Source organism: Parasteatoda tepidariorum, chromosome 3 (genome assembly GCF_982258835.1).
Source record: "Parasteatoda tepidariorum strain Cologne lab strain chromosome 3, Ptep-v5.0, whole genome shotgun sequence".
NCBI lineage: Eukaryota > Metazoa > Arthropoda > Arachnida > Araneae > Theridiidae > Parasteatoda > Parasteatoda tepidariorum.
The window spans coordinates 59,635,192-59,652,848 of NC_141757.1; the positions used below are offsets into that span (position 1 = coordinate 59,635,192).

Sequence of the window (17,657 nt, forward strand, 5' to 3'; positions counted from 1 at the left end):
TCTCCGACCGGCGGGGTAAAGTTCGTGTTATAATTGTAATAAAAAATTGCAATTTTCTCTTTTTAGCTAGCTTTTGCTTTGAAATTATATCTTTAAAATAGCTTTCACTAGCTAGCTTTTAAAATTATACCTCAGATTTCTTAAGTAAATTTATTTTTTTGGAGTTGTTAAAATGCTATGATAAACAAAATACAATGCAAAATAAAAAAGGAAAAGGACACCGTGGTTAATTTTTGATCTAATGATCGGATCTTCATGTTCTAGGACTCAATCTTCATGGTTCGAGAAGGTCATCTCAAATATGCTAATTAATTAGTGAAGAGAACATTTAAATTACGAAATCGAAAACAAAAACGTACTTTCTCTGAATAAACACACCTTTTTTTGACGGATTCTGATTTTTGACCCAAATATAAGGGTAGCCGCAATTTGTGCAAGGTCCCAATAGTTAGGTCAGGAGAGGGGTCCAAAGTTTAGACCCCTTAATGTAAGTTTTAATTTTTACGTATTTCACCATATCTCGACAACTTTTTAAACGAATTAAAAAAAATTTGCTCAAAATTTTAAATTTCGTTTATCCAAAGATATTTCCGAGCAAAAAAATAACTTTAAGTAAATATTTATTATTATTTATTATTTTATTTAATAACAGTCGAAGAAATTTTGAACTTATGGTAGGTTGTTACATATGGCTTTATTGGAAATATTAATCCATATACAATGTTCAACTTTAAGTGGACTTAAACATGGAGTAAAAAGGAACAAAATTACAATAACAAACAAAGAAAACACATGACAAACACATATTAATACAAAAAGAACACATGGAAAGAAAAAAATGTAAATACAGTGAAGAATGAGGAGTAGTCTTTACAGAGAGTTCATGTGATCTCTGGCATCCCAGTAAAGTTTACACAGATCACCCCGCTCTTGGGATTGTTTGTCCAATAAAGGGCATACAAGCAAGTGGTCTGAGTTCATCGTTCCCGAATTTCAGATTTGGCATTCGCTAGATGGAAGGATACCTATTCTGTTGAGGTGCTCTGCCAAGCAGTCATGGCCTGTTGAGAGTCTGAAGTTTGCCACAGCCTTCATACGAGGACTGTGACAAAATTTCTTCCAACTGTTTTGGATGTTAGCCCAGGGTTTTCCAGTGGATTTTACTGCTTGGTTGAGCTTTAGGTTGGTCTTAAGTTTCTCGGAAAATCTTTTTTTGAGGGAGTCTGGTGGAATCGATTTATTACATTGTGGTTCGAGTGTCCCTTTCTTGGCTAGTTGGTCTGCCTTTTCATTGCCATTGATTCCTACATGCGAAGGGATCCACTGGAACATAATAATTTTGTTGGCATTCTGGAGAAAAATCAAATTATCTCTAATATCTGAAATAGTCTGAGTGTCTGAATTATGGTTTATGGCAATTGCCTGGATAGCTGCCTTAGAGTCGACAAGAATTACTGCTTTAGTGAAGTAATTGATCTTATTCTTAAGGTTTTCCAGGGCTATCAATATAGCGAAGATCTCTGCTTCAAAATTTGACATATAGTATCCCACAGGGGCGCTGTGAGAAAAGAGCTTACTGTGTACTCCTGCTCCGGTGCTGTCTTGTATTTTTGAACCGTCAGCGTACACTCTCGTCCTTATGGTATAAAATGTTTACATTCATTTAAAAAAAAAACGATTTATGATGGCAAAAATTACATTAGAGTAAAATCGGTCGAATAGTTCTTGAAAAATAGAATTCTTAAAATACGACTTTTTTAAAATTGGATTTTCTGTTGACCGAACTATTGGGACCCTATTCCCCAAAATGAGACTATCCCCTGTTTTAGAGACCAGAAACCTGAATCTATCAAAAAATAAATGTGTTTTTTTCGAAAGATAATACGTTTTCATATCTGATTTCGTAACTTAAAATATTGTATGTACTAATTACTTAGCATATTTGAGATCACCCTTTTAAACCATGAAGATTGAGTCCTAGAACATGAGAATCCAATCATTAGATATAAGTTATTCATGGTGGTCCTTTTCCTCTTCTTTTTTTTTTTTTGCACACTATACATAAAAATTACAACCAATCTTTTTAGAGTTGCTACCATTAGTTTTTTTTTTAGTTTTTTAACCGTAAGTTTAAACAGCTGTTTATAAATTTCTGAAACAAATTTTATGTTCGTGACGACTCACACCTAATAATAGCTTAAAAAACGCATTCAAGCTAAATATTTATTTCCTATGGTTTTATGGAAAAATATATTAGTCACTAAACAAAAATTTGAACTTATTTTTTATGTTAGTAGTGCGCTAATTTTTTATGTACAGGAAAAGAATATTCGGCAAATATTTTTATATCGGTAAAAAAGAAATTTCCCTACATTCCATTAATACAAACATTTTATAAAGCTAACAGTTACCTATTAAGTAGAATTTTGAACTAAAAATTTACCTGCTTGTAATCCATCTAATGGTAAAATCCGCTGTCCAAGCATTTTCCCATTCTCATCAAAAACAGCTATTCTTAAGACAGCTAGGTCTGGTAGAACTACCTAAAAAAAAGATATTATTTTCTAACTTTCTTTTATTCAGAAATTAGTAAATGTTTGTATTTCTAATTCGTCAAAAGTGGATATTTTTGCATTTTTTAATAAGGGCTATGGTAGCCTAGTGGTTATAACATCGAACTTCGGTCCAGAGGTGCTGGTGTTCGATCTCAAAGCCGATATACAAGCTCGTAAAATCTGAGAAATTGAAAGTCCTGGGGTCGGTCGCTGAACAGTACTGTGGATACAGGGATCTAGAGAAAATTTCATTCCTCTTTAGATATAAGTTCAAATTGTGGTAGTGGCCTCAAAAATTAATGGTGCTGCCCTCTATCCGGAGAGTTCTGAGCTAAGGCACACTTTCACCCTAGCGGTGCTCTTTCGTCAATTGAAATGAATGATCATTCCTGACTTAATTCGCAAGTCCAATGGCTAACGAGCTTGGCTTGTCCAAGTGTCATTAGAAACAGCAACATATTTTCGAATAATTTATACTCAGATAAAAATCTAATACGGGGAAAAAATCGGATATTCTATTCGGATTACCTAAAGCGCATTTATTGAAAGATATAATGGCTAAATGAATTCATTATCGATCTGTTTATGACTATCATTCATGTATGAACATTTGAAAAAACGCGCTCGTCGATTCGTCGACATGTTTGAACGAAAGTGTCGTAAATTACTAAGGAACATTGATTTTGTGATTTTATTAGCAAATGACTAGTTCAAAAAAGTTAATATAATACAAATTGTGTAATTAAGTATATAACGACGAATAAAGTGAAAGAAAAATAGTTTAATAGGCAGACAACCATTCATACATTGTTGGCACAATTACTGTAGACTCAATTACTCTGACATATTGTACGTTGGTTTGCAAAGAATTATAATTAAATTATTTTAATCGTAGAAGTTGAGATTTATGCTCTTTCTGTGTCTTGGCATTGATTTTAATGCCGCTGTTAATTGTATAACTTTTTATTACTGCTTTATTATTTGATACATTCAAGGTATTCCGTATCACCACCTTCAATATATATTTTCAGAATTATTATCAAAAATGAGACCTAATAATATACACATTATAGGAAACAAATTAATAATTTTGACAAGGAAAAAGAGTAAAAATTACATAAAACTCTGAAAAGTCGTTAACGAGGTAGGAGATATTAAATATATCAAAACCTATTTGATTGCAGAAAGAAACAGAGAAGAAAATGGAGGCAATCTTTAGTGTCTGCTAACTTAGAAACGAATGTCATACAGCAATTAAACACATTCATACAGCAACTAAAGTGGCAATCAAATGAATCCCACCTTCTTCGATAGTGAGTCGACAGATTTCTTTAAACGCTTCTGTTTCTTTCCACATTTAAATACTAACTAGCATCCCCTATGTGCTTATTTTTTCGAATTTATCTTTGACAAGAATTCAAAAAATCTATATTAAAGGAGTGATTACAGAAGACTTTGGTGCATTGATATTATACTCAAACTCAAGGATAAACCTGCTCCCTTTTTATACATATCCTAAACTCACTTTTCTAAAAACAAATGGTTCTTCGTTGTAAACGGGATTCAGACCGTTAGCAGGTACCAATCGTGTTCTGAACTCTTTCCTGATCGTATCTGTAGGTAACCCGTACATATCAACTTCCACATATGTTCCCACTTTTTTATCAGATAGAAATTGACCGGAGATCACTCTAACAGAGCACTCAGCAGCAATCACGCCATCTACAGGAGATTCAGCAAAAGGATCGAAAATCTTATCAACACGTCTCATGAAATCTGGCTTTAGAAGATATCTGAAAAATGTAAACACATAATTAAAATAAATATTAATAAATATAAGGAGAAATTAGAAGAAAAAGTTATAAAGAAATTATTATTATTATTTTGAACACATTTAGTATTTTTTTAAAACAAAAATTTCAGTATTTATCTTAAATTGATACATTACCTAATTTGGATGTATTGGCGATCAAAATGGCAGAGATGCCGAAATTCAACATTCGAATTCAACAAAATATTTTAAAAAGCGGTTGAGAACTATAACTGAAATTTTCAGATTTGTGCTTTTAAAAGGCTTAACACGTCATATTTGTAACAAAATGGCGTATCGCATAAGTCTTTCAATTATTTAAAAGTAGAGGTTAGTAAAAATCCTATAAATCGAATATACTAAATCAAGAATCATACATTAAGGAACTGCCACTACAAAATATTTATCCCATGTCCGGAACAAGTTATCTCTGAAGTGGGATAAAGGTGGCAAATAGCGGAACTCTTTACCTATGACAATGCTAGGCATGCTTTCACCAGCAGCGTATGATAGTCATAGGAGAGGGAAGTAGGTTTGTTTCTGTTTTGATATTCAAACCAATTAAATTATTTTAAGCTTGGAAACTATATGCAACTCAACACTGCTTTAAACATAGTGCTTAATTTAAACGTTATAAAAATTGTGAAATATATATTTGATAATCTAAATGCAAAACATATTAATCGGGACAACGTTAAAATATTCCCAAACATCGGAACAGAGGAGGAGAGGGAAGAAGGGATGCTCTAGACATGGAACCGGTCGTCTTTCCAGATAGCGTATTCGAGTGTTGTGATTGCAAACACTATTTTTTATTAATATTTTTAAAAGTAGTCTTTGTCTATTCTAACCCAATGTCGTGGGGCTAGCGTCCTTTGTTATGGATCTATATCTAGCTCAATATCATTGGTATAATGTGCACAAAATAGTAGTGTTTCATAATTAAGACTAAGTTCAATCTAAGAATTCTGCAGAATTCCTTTATTCTACAAGAATTTTTTTATTTTCAAATTAAAAAATAATATCTAATTAAAAAATCAATATAAATTCAATTGAAAGTTCAAAAATTTTAATTTTTTTGTATTTAAATAGCTAGAATAGAAAAGTAAAAAAAAAAAATCATTGGCAATCTACATCTTATGAGAGATAAGAGTACAAGTTCCGTTCTTAGGAAATAAAAGATAATATATAGATACATATATATACGAAAATTTATGTTTGATATTACAACCGCAAAAACGAATTACGACATTGGATTTTAAGCTCACGGAAATAAGAATCGCAACGGACGCTCATTTTTAAATCTGGTAAATACAAAAATCGATGTTTGATATTAAAATCGCGTAAATAAGAATCGAGATATTTGTAGATTTTGGGCTTGAGATTCCTAAAAGGCTTGTTTGTATTGTTTTTCTTTAGCCATAATAAATAAAAATTTATACGATTAGTGAATGAGCAAATAAATATTTTCACAGCTATTTTTTTTAATTTTTTTATTTATTATTACTTCGTTTGCTTACGCTCTAGCAAACAGGAAGCAGCGACGTCTGAATTACGAAAATACGACTAATAGGTACTATCTGGCGGTCGGGTAAAAATGCGGAAAATCTTATTTTCTGCACGTAAAAGCGGAAAAATTAGCTAAAATAAGTTAAAATGAAGAGGGGTTATCAGCTACGTGGTAGTTTGAATTTTCTGTTTATCTTTGAAAATCAGAAATAAATATAATTATTTTATTTCAATGAATGAATATTCAGAAAAAGAGGAATATTAAAAAAAATTATAATTAAAAAAAAACGAAACTTTTAGAGAATCGAAGTTTTTGATAAAGAGGCTGAAATTCGAGAGACAAAAGCGGAAATCCACTAAAAAGGGGAAAATTCTCATCACTTTGCGTTACATGGATAGGAAAACCACGAAAGCCTCCCGCAGTTAGCTCGACAGCAAGAGGATTCTGACCCATGACCCGTCTACAGCTGAGCATATTTTACGTCAGCTCTGTGGTTGGTGTGAGCTGGGAACGAAATTCGCATCAACCAGCCAACACTGGGGTTCGAACTCGGACCACTTCATTTAGAGGTGAACGCTCTATGTTCTCAGCCACCGCAGGTCTCAACCTTAAATTAAAATAATGCAATCATGAATTATTATACCATGCAAATTTACTACTAAATTGAACCAAGTTTCCGTCCAAATTGTACCGTAGTATCATGCGATCAAGTTCAAAATGGTTTAGCATTGTACGATATCAAAGTTGTAGCGAACTTGAGCGATATAATTGTTTAATACTTTTCAAAATTTCAAGCAGTGCGTGATGGTAAGCATAAATGTCTATTTGAATGTCAGTAAACATTTATTTTGTTTGTAATCCAACACTAAATGCAAGCTTATAGTTTGAACTTACCCGCAGCCCCCATTATATTCAAATTTGCCTTGATTTAATTGCATGGGTAAGTCAGATGTTTGAAAATTCAAAGCAACCATTTGACATCCAGCATTCCAAAAAATCTGTAAAATTCAATTTCGAAATTATATATTTAAAATATTTATTTTAGCAATCAATAACTTAAAAACAATCGCTTTAAGAATCAACAACTTGATTGAAACTTACTTGAGGCATGTAGTTACTGGAGTCAGCTCTGGTACCTTTTGGATAGATTCTGCTCATCTGCCGTTTATTATAACTTGTATATGGTTAATAGAAAAATACTTGCAAACTATCAATTTCATTTCATTCCAGATAAAGAATATAAGTATCTCATTTCGTACACAGAATAACTTGGGCTGCTTTAAAAGTGTGATAGCATTTATCGAAGCGTCAATATTTCGTTTTCATTTAAAACAAAATAAATACTTAGCACATTGAAAATTCAGTTCATTTTCTTTAACTAGTATTGATAGTTCTAGACACAGAACCAGTTGAAATTGTCCTCAAAATAAACCCTTAAAGTTTGAAACTATCTTTTCTAATAATACTAATAAACCCTTAAAGTTTCAGACTCTCGTTTAGAGCAATATAAATACTTAATAGCACATTAAAAATTCAATTCACTTTCGTTAACTTTAATATCTGTAGTTCTAGACACAAAAAGAATCTGAAATTATTTTCAAAATTCTAAAGAGTAGTTAGTTATGACAGGCATTATAAATGTCAAAATACAACTTTTCTTCAACTATCATCAATGTAACAAAAATTCTGAATTTTTAAACATAATTTACAAAGTACTTTTAAATTTATTGCATAAAAAAACTTTCAACATAGGAAATTTACTTTTTGTAAAGGATACTTAACAAATTCAATAGCTTGAGACTTTAGGTATCCCAAAGCAGCTGTTTCAGCAAATGATGACATATTATGATGTATGTTTTTATCTGTAAAACATAAACCACCAAATTTGAATTCTAGAAGTTATCAAGTACTTTTAATAATAAAATAATTAAACTAAATAAGAACCATAATCAAGTGTGTAAATTCACCCCAAAATTTAAAAAACTGGTTGTAAAACTATTTTATAGAAATTAATATTAATACTTAAATCACGCTACCACTAGGAAATATTTAATGGCAGAAGTGGAAAAGTTGTCCGTCCCATCTGGGAAACCGCAACACAAAGTTCAAGAAGATATGATATAAAACAATATATAAAAAGGTAGTATATTGCCTTCATTTCTCAAAACAGGCAAGGATCCTAAACAACTTGCATCATATAGACCGATTACGCTTTTACCTTGTTTGGGAAAATTCTTGGAAAAACTTCTTACAAAGAGAATCAACTTTCATCTGGAAAAGAATAACATCTTATCACATACTCAATTTGGATTCCGCAACGGTAAATCAATAAATCACGCTCTGAATAATTTCTTAGAGAATTTAAACAAATTAAAACAAAAATACAAGCGTGTAGCGGCGGTTTCGCTGGACATAAAAAGTGCCTTTGATAATATTCAGTATAATCTAATCTATAAAGAGCTTTCAAAATCCAATATGCCAATAAATTTATGCCACATCATTGAAAACATCAACACAAATAGAACAGCCATTCTCTCAACCAATCAAGGTTACACATTTAAACAAATCTACAAAGGTTGCCCACAAGGATCATGCTTTGGACCAACAGCCTGGAATTTAGTTATTAATAATCTTCTTATTTCTCTTAACAATAGTCATATAATACAGGCATTTGCTGATGATATAATAGTTCTTACCTACGCGAACTCGAGTAGAGATCTAGAAAATACAACAAACAGCACACTTAATACAATTCATGATTGGTTGATTAATAATAAACTAACGCTTTCAATAGAAAAGTCAGTTTTCATACACTTCAAGAAATCTAACAGAGGCCCCATCTTTAAAATTAACGGACAAAAAATAACACAAAAAAACCATTTCAGATATCTCGGCGTAATTTTGGATAAAAATCTAAACTGGGGTCCCCATATTGAAATTCTTAAAAACAAATCCAATAACCTCTTAAGCTCTTTAGCAAAAATAAATACAAAAACTTGGGGCATCAATCACACCGCAAGAAAATTTATATACAAGACAGTCATACTCCCTTCCCTCTCTCATGGATCCTGTGTTTGGGCAAGCAATATATCCCCAAGAATTATGACAGCACTTGAAACAATCCAACGGAAATTCCTATTAAATATTTCCAGATCCTACCATTCAACTTCCACATCCGCACTTCAAGTTCTTTGTGGTATCCCCCCTCTTTATAAACAGATTGAATTGATCTCCAGCCTGGCATCTCTTACTCAACTTAAAAAGGACATAATGTATGATAATATAACATATTGTTACAATGATTTTGATACTAAGCAACCAATCCCCGCCTTTCATCCTTCAAACTACTTAAAGAATGTAATAAATCTTAAAGAAAACAATAATTATAATCATCTAAATATGCACAATTACTTTACAGATGGCTCTAAAATGGAGACAGGTACAGGCTTTGCTTTTTACAACATAAATTTCTCAAAAAATTTCACTCTTAGCGAAAATAATTCCATCTTCCAAGCTGAATTACTAGCCATTCTTGAATGCATTCTACATATTAAAAAACAAAATGATTTTAACAATACTCAACGGTATACTATTTGGTCAGATTCGAAATCGGCTCTTTTCTCATTGAAAAATTCTTGTACTAATAATAAACTATCGATTAAAATCCAAACACTCTTATCTAACACTAATATACAACTTTCATGGATTAAAGCTCATCAAGACAGACAAGGTAATGAACAAGCAGATGCCCTCGCCAAATTATCCACAACTAATAAACAAAACTATTTCTATCCATATCCTATTTCTTTTCTCAGGAAACAACTCAAAACTTCAATCAATAAAGGCTGGCAAATATATTGGGATAACATCGACAAGGGCCGAAGACTTTATAACATTATTCCCAAAATAAACTACTTTAAATCCATACCTACAAAGCAAGAAATATGGTTCCTTACTGGACATGGTCCCTTCCCTACATATTTCAAATTCCTAAACATAACTGACACTGATCAATGTACATGCGGATAACTGGGCACTCCAGAATATTATCTTACTGAATGTATTTACACTGCCTCTTGGCATACCCGTCCGCCAAATGAATCTAACCTATACAAATAGCAGAAAAACTTCCTAACTAACAAGACTTTAAAAACTAAACTTAAAAACACAATGCATTTTTTATCCATTAATGATAAATTAATAAAATTTTAATGTTAACCTCATTAAGATTATGGTCTGTCTAAAAAAAAATTGTCTTAATATAAAATATTTATATTCATATATTTACAATATTTTTTTTTTTGTCTAACATGATACATTATATTTATGTACACTTTCTTTATTCTTTTTCTTTTTATTTCTCTTTTTTTTAAGTTTTTATGTATATAACAAAATTCATTTTTTTTATTGTTCATGTTCTTTTTTCTTCTTTTTTTTTGCTTCAGTCATTGTTTTTTCTTAAGCAAATGTGTTGCACTTCATTGTCTTCTGCAGGACTTTCAATGTTGTTTTTTTCATTGTAAAAATTTTTATATGTATTTTGTAATATAAATTTTTTTTAAATAAACTCCCCCTGATCAGGCTAGCTCGCCGGGTTGTGGCGAGCTGGACTGGTAGCCAGACGTGGACTATACGGGTAAGGGTTTTGCAAACCTAGGTACGTGTCCGCGTCTGGAGGAAAGGAAAAAAAAGTATATTGCCTTCAGCTATGTCAAATCCTTGGAATTTCACTGGTTGAGCATAGTTGATCATCGCTGACAAATAAGGATGGACATGCGTAGTTGCACCAGTGTATTGGTAATTTGCCATAGCCATCTGTTCCTCCGAAACTTCCTATTAGAAATGAATAATGAGTCATTTTTCAAAAACAAAAAAAAAATATTTAAAATATATCCAGACCTTTAAAATCATTATTTTACTTACGAGTATATAATTCTCCTTGTCTCTAGATATTCAACAAGTTACTGGCTACAACTGTTTTAAGTCTCAACTCATTAACTGCTACATTTTTTTGCAAAAAAATTTAGAAATAAGGCGTATAGAATAGCAGCCTATCTTACCTTATATTTTTTTTAAGAAAAGGAAACTCATACGGATCATCAGCTGCTTTAACAAACAGAGTGAAGATTTGTATGATTCAACTTACTTTCTTTTCTAAAAAAAACAAAGAAAAATAAATTAAACATATTCATAATATCTATTGTTTAGTGATACATTAACAATGAAGAAAAATTTCTGTTTCATAAATATAAAGCAAACGTCTAAAAGCAGGAAAGTATTTTTCTTTTAATTAAAAGGCGATTTTCTTATAGTGAATAAATATATAATTAAATCATATATTGCCCATTCTGGCCCAATACCTTTTGCCATCTTTTTGGCCGATGCATGTTTCTACGTGTATTAAATTTTCTGATTTTAGGATTAATTTATGACAGATCCCAGTGATTTTTGACTTCGTATTTAAAGTAAAGATTTTACTTTTAAAACATTTTGAGTAGATCAGAACATTGTTGTAGACAATCCATTTCTTGTCCCCAGTGATGATGGCTTCAAAATGGATAATTGTCTTGACGCTTGAGAAGCAAATCATGGACATCAACGCGACAGCACAAATTTCTTTCCATAAGGTCATGAGGAACCCATATGCCGATATTTGAGATAAAACCTTTAGTCGAACAGTCGAATTCGATCAATTTCGTCTCTCAGCAATCTCACAAGTTGTTATTCACTTATTTGCATCAATTAATGTCTTCATCATCTTAAACAGGCTTGGTGCATGTTAATTGAAATTCTACTGAATCAAAATTTGCAGACCCGTTTTACCACTGGCGTACTGTTTATACATTTTTTCCATACACATCAGATAGTTTTTTTTTTTCTTGCTTGAACAGTATTTTCGTCTTTTCGATAGTAAAAATGTAAAATATGCCGAAAATTCTGCTTTTCCTTTTCCATATTTGAAAGAGAATGAACCAAAAACTTTTGCGTATAATCAATCGAACTTTTTTTACAAGCAAGAGTTGTTAAATCAGCTCTCAAAATATATAACGATATGCAACTTAAGTGTGAACTAAGCTGTGAAAAAATAAAATTAAGTCCTCCGTTGGGAATAAACGAAATTACTTTTCGAGCAACCCTAATATCAAAATGATGCAATTTTTCAGAACATATAAAACAGTCCTAAAAAAATTGCAAAGCTAGACAACAAAAAAATTTTCATTCGTATCAATACTAAAAAGTAGATTGGTCATAAACTACTTGAAAGTCTTACCTCCCTACTATATTTTAGACGGAAATAAAATAATAATTAAGGTAAACTTAATTTGTTTAATTTTACTGGCCCTTGAAAACTTCATTTTATAATTATTGGGTGTCGGATATATTTGTTTAAATTTCTCTTAACAGTATTGATCAAAATCACAAAAAATGTCCAAATAGTTAAATCAAAAAAAAAAAAAAAAAAAAAAAAAAAAATAAGGCATAAAACTTGTTACCATTTTAAATGTCCAAGAAATATAACCCTCTTAAATAAAAAAAATAATAAATTTGAGCCTGATTAGCTTAAATAACTTTTAGAGCAAAAATCAACTTGCGACTTGTGATATTCTTAATAAGTAATTATTGTTGTCTATAAAGCTTAAAAATGCAATACTATACACTTGCGTTGATACCTTTGTAATTATGTGTATTTATTCAAAGTTCTGTTTTAAGGTATAAAATTCGCAACAGTAAGAAAATTAATAATTGTATCACATAAGAGACAGTAAATTTGTAAGTAACAAAACAGCATCGGTAACGAAAATAAGTTTTTATTGAAATTTCAACCAATCAAAAGATTCAAACATACAGATTTGTATATATACAGAGGCACTGATAGATTCATAAAAATTGTGCGTCAGACTAATGGAAAAGTTTTACGTAAGTCTTCATTGTTAAAATAAGCGTTAATTATACGAGTTAAACAAATGATAAACAGTATATAAAAAAAATCTGTGTATATACATGTTATCCCATGCAATTTTAAGAATTCTTATAAGGAAAGAATTTATTTTAGATGATAATTTCATTTGAGTATTCAAAGACAATTACCTCAAATATTTGCGTTTGAATACTATTAGCTATCTAAATAATAATTGTAGATCTTATAAATGGTGTACTCATTAATATTACTAAAAATAAGATTATAAAAGAAATGGAACATGTGTTCTTCTACGAATTAATCTTATTTCAGTATTATTATTTGTATAATATAATACTTTCATATGGGTCAGTTAAAAAAACTCATTTGGCCCTCATCCGCATATTTTTACATATAGCATTCATAATCTATATTTTCAATATTCTCATTTTTCATATTTTTAAAACATTTTGAGAATATTATCAAAACATTTGATTCCATCTTGACAATCAAATATTTGTAATTTTTTTTTTTCAAATTTAGGAGCAAAATTTTTAATTTAAGGAGGATTTTTTTTTATTTATAAATAAACTAGTACACACTGCTCTAATAAACTAACACACAATGCTGATATTCAACTCAAAATTCGCTTTGTAAAATCTTGAAATCATGTTCAAAAACTCTTTTAAAGTATCAATTATAATACCAAACGTAGTACCATTTCTAAAGTACTTAAATAAATATTTAATTTCGACAATTTAGCAGTCAACAATGTATTTATCAAGACCTTATTGCATTTAACAAGTCAATACATTTTCAGGAAGTGCTTGTTTTTTACACAACTCCCAAGATTCCTAAAGGGCTTTTAAAAAAAATTAAGCAAAAATGGTATCAAATGAAAAGCGAATCTTCTTCATTTAATATAGTGGTGGCTAGCACTACAGATTACTTATCAATTACTATAATTCTGTAAAAAACTTCTGATCTACCATACCTCTAAGTGTTAATGTGGTGTCTTTAAAAAAAAGAAGAGAAATTTTCTATTAGCTGTAAATCTACTATCAATTTTAAGACTAGCAGGAATTCTGAAATAGAATTATCTGGAATTATCTGTACTGCACTGATTATACGGCATAGCTTCGCAATCAAAGTTTTACTCGCATTTGTCTAGATGGCACAAAATATATCGTGTATTACAATATTTACATGTTGCGATATTTGAATAGCTGCTTGTTTTCAGAAAAGCAATTACTCAAATATTGCTTTTAACCGAAAATGAATATTATTTTAAGCAAATTATGAGCTATTACAGTTTTAAGCACTAATATTTAAGAAATAGTACTGTTAAAAATTCAAATATATATTATTTTGCTTCTTGTTTAGAAAAAAAATACCTTCAGAGGGAGTTTGGGCGGTTCCTGTGTTGTTAGTCGCAGCGTCTGTATCGTCATCATCTTCCTCATTTCCCAATTGACCTCTCAAAAACAATTCTAATTCCTCTATTCAGTACGTTTGCAAGGAAAAGAAAACAAATTTTTATATAAAATCATGTTAATACACAAACATAAGTGGAATACGCATTATTTAAACATTTCATAATTTAGAGATCTTTAAGGAGATTAATTGTAGTTATTTTACAACGATAAGAACAATTTTTTAAAATTGAAATATGAGTCAGCATTTCAAACTACAATAGATCGTTATCTCAGAAATATTACATATACTGAATGTCCAAGTTATTGATTAACAGTATATATCTAGTGTTCCCATATCGAGCCATTTGTTAGATGGTTAATTCTTTCTTCTTCCTCTTTAGAGTTAGTTTTCTCTTTTAAAAAAAGATATCTCGCAAACGTTTAATAATTCTAATCACATGATTCTGATTTTTTTTTTATGTTTAAATTTTACTTCCAACTTTTATCATTTTTTTAATCACTTTAATCTTTCTTTTTTTTTTGCAAAAAAAAATTTTAGATTTGCAAGTTGCTTTTTTGTACTAACTAACACATAAAAAAAGCACAGACTAATAAAATTTGAAATAAAGAGCTTGCTCAGTTGAGTCAAGAATCAAGATCAAGGTTTTTTATGACAAACTTCATGTTTCAAGTCACCTCAAGATTTTACACCTAACACTTAAACGAAAGGCTAATCGTTACAATCTTAGCTTCAAAAACTAAATTTCAATGAGATAACACGGAAAACATCTCAAACAAAAATTCTGAAACAAATAGACAACCGAAAGTTAAATACGCCAGAATGAAAGTTCGTTCTAGTTTATTTTTCATCCAATTTAACAAATCAAATTATGTGTTGTTACAAAAAAAAGTAAACTAAAATGTCGATTACTTTAAATGTAATTGTAAAATACTCACGTTTTTCAACTTCTGGCTTCAGTCGCTTATTTTTAATGAGAATTTTTCGTTTCAAATCATTAGGACTTGGAAGTAGCTTTCCAGGTTCTAACTGACAAAAATTAATCACAATATTAATTTAATAAAAACTACTAACAGAAGAAGGAAAATTCAAGAACTGAAATAAGCAAGAGAAAAAAATTTTAATATCGTAATACGACTGTATAAAATAACGAAGGAAAAAAACATGATCTACATTGAAATATCTTATAGATATGAATTGACTAATTAATATGGCGTAGTAATTCTATTTCCCGCAAAAGGGTGGAAATTTATCCTTTTTTTTATCTACGTCAAAGCACTTTTAGAAAACAATTAGGTACTATGACACACGTGCTCTAATTAAACACATATTTTCTAGTAATTGCGACTATTTTAACTTTAAAAAAAATCGCATGCACATGATTTTAGATTAAAAGAATGACATTTATGCTCTGAATATATAATGGTGAATAAGATTTTCTTGTGCCTAAGAAATAAACTCTAAAAATTAAATAATTGATCTACCACCACGAGCGACTTTTTATATTTATCTTTTTAAATAAAAAGCCGCTCAGCTAAATCTCGTAATTTATCCCCAAATTTAAAATAAAAATTACAAAGAAAGTGAAAGTTTAGTACTCTTGTATATATTTTTAATGTACTGGCATATATAACCGCCACTTTTTTGATTTTTGCTGCAGATTTTTCACAGGGATAATGAAAATGTAGAGCAGAAGCACAAAAGTAATTTGCAATTTCTTTAGTCACACCAGCACCTACCAACTCTATTGTACCATTTTCAGGGTTCTTACTTATATTTTTAATTACGTATGTCGTGGTGAATAAAATCATTTGAATCAAATGAAGAATAAAATTTGTTATTTTTTAAACTTTTACATTAAAAAAAAAAACGTAAATGTATTGGAATAAATTCTAAGCGAAAAGTCACGTAACCGTAAGTTGTCCCGTAATCTATATTTGATGGGAAAAAAAACATTTAAAAAATTTTATATTTTCACGTAACATGTTTCACGCTACCTATTGTAACTGCTCTGCTTAGAACATTCGTATGTTAACATGTGGGATGTAAAATGAAATTCCTAAATCTTTCTAATAAGTAAAAATAAAAAGTAACTTACCGGAAAACCAGGTATAGGTTCTTTTAGAAGTAGATCCCCAAATATATCATCGCAATACTTAGCAAGTTTGTATTGTTGTTTTTTGCTACAATAATATATTTCGAAATATTCGTTATATCAACCAAAATATATCAATAATAATATAGATTTATTTTAAATATTTAAAACGGTATTTTTAGGTATATCAAAAACTTGAGGAATAAAACAAGCTCGGAATTCGTGTCCTTCGTGCCAAAAGTAAGTTATATTTCAATATGAATTCTCAATATAAACTATGAGGCAATGCTTTTAATGATTATGTTTATTAAAAATAACTAGTAATTTGGGGATATTTAAGAATTTTTTTATAATTTATTAGGGTTTTTCTACAGAAAAAAATCAGAGTCTGTATTTTTCCCTTCTTTGATCTGACTATCCAGCTACATGAGGAAATCGCGAAACTAATAAATTAAGAACAGAACTAATTAGAATTTATTTTCGTTTTTGAGTCATCTAGTTTTTCTGTTATACTTACGCGAAATATTACTATTGCTGCTAAAAATAGTTTGCTAAAATAAAACGATGGAAAACATTTAAAAATTAATGTTAAATTTATTAAAAAAAATAGTAAAAACTGCTCCAGCTATACTAACTTACCGGTAGGTGAAAAAATTCGCCAAATACCTTGGGGGTAAGTTGAAAATTCTTACTTATTAAAACTTCGGTGAGACCTTAATATTTCATTAAAGAAAAAGAAAATTTTAACTTGAATGGTGCAATTTTAAGAAACATTTTATGTAATATAAAAATACAAACAAAAAAAAGTAACTGCCCTGGTCATCACTGGCGCCGCACTGTGGAACAAAAGTCTTTTTTCGCGGTCAAAAATAAAAAAAATGAAGTTATAAGAAAAAAAAATCTCAATATGGTTTTTTGTAGTAAAATGTCCAAGGAATAAGACGGTGTATTTTATTTTTTTGGTTTATTAATGGAAATAGCATTTAAATGGAAACAAAGTCGAAATAAAAAAAATTAAAGTTTTCAGTTAAATTCTTATTAATATGGTAACTCCTTATAGTAAATAAAAATATTAAAACTATGCATGATTTATACATAAATGTATTTCTAAGATATATATTAATTCATTATTTTATATAAATACTATTAAAATCAGAGCCATTTTCCTATTTCTGCTCTGTACAATGAAATTGCAACTTTAGGGTGCTCTATAAAAAAAGCCTTACGTTGCCGAGGTAAAAAAAAAATTTTGTACATTTGTTTGGTATATATACTCAAGAACTAAAAAAAAATTAGCTGCGAATATTTGCGAATTTGACTGATATATCGATTTTTATAGTTCGCGTCATTTTTAT

The 17,657-nt window shown here is 29.9% G+C and overlaps 1 protein-coding gene across 1 annotated transcript in view; it reads right to left on the reverse strand.

Moving 5' to 3' along the window:
• LOC122270012 (1-phosphatidylinositol 4,5-bisphosphate phosphodiesterase) overlaps positions 1-17,657 on the reverse strand; it is a 69,882-nt gene that overhangs the window by 19,979 nt on the left and 32,246 nt on the right. The window contains exons 14-23 of the mRNA XM_087159387.1: positions 16,306-16,390; positions 15,146-15,236; positions 14,168-14,272; positions 12,213-12,217; positions 10,576-10,708; positions 7,653-7,737; positions 6,977-7,049; positions 6,770-6,873; positions 4,081-4,348; positions 2,444-2,543 (exon numbers count right to left, since the gene is read on the reverse strand). Coding sequence (XP_087015513.1) covers positions 2,444-2,543; positions 4,081-4,348; positions 6,770-6,873; positions 6,977-7,049; positions 7,653-7,737; positions 10,576-10,708; positions 12,213-12,217; positions 14,168-14,272; positions 15,146-15,236; positions 16,306-16,390 — 1,049 coding nt within the window. The remainder of the gene's footprint in view (positions 1-2,443; positions 2,544-4,080; positions 4,349-6,769; positions 6,874-6,976; positions 7,050-7,652; positions 7,738-10,575; positions 10,709-12,212; positions 12,218-14,167; positions 14,273-15,145; positions 15,237-16,305; positions 16,391-17,657) is intronic.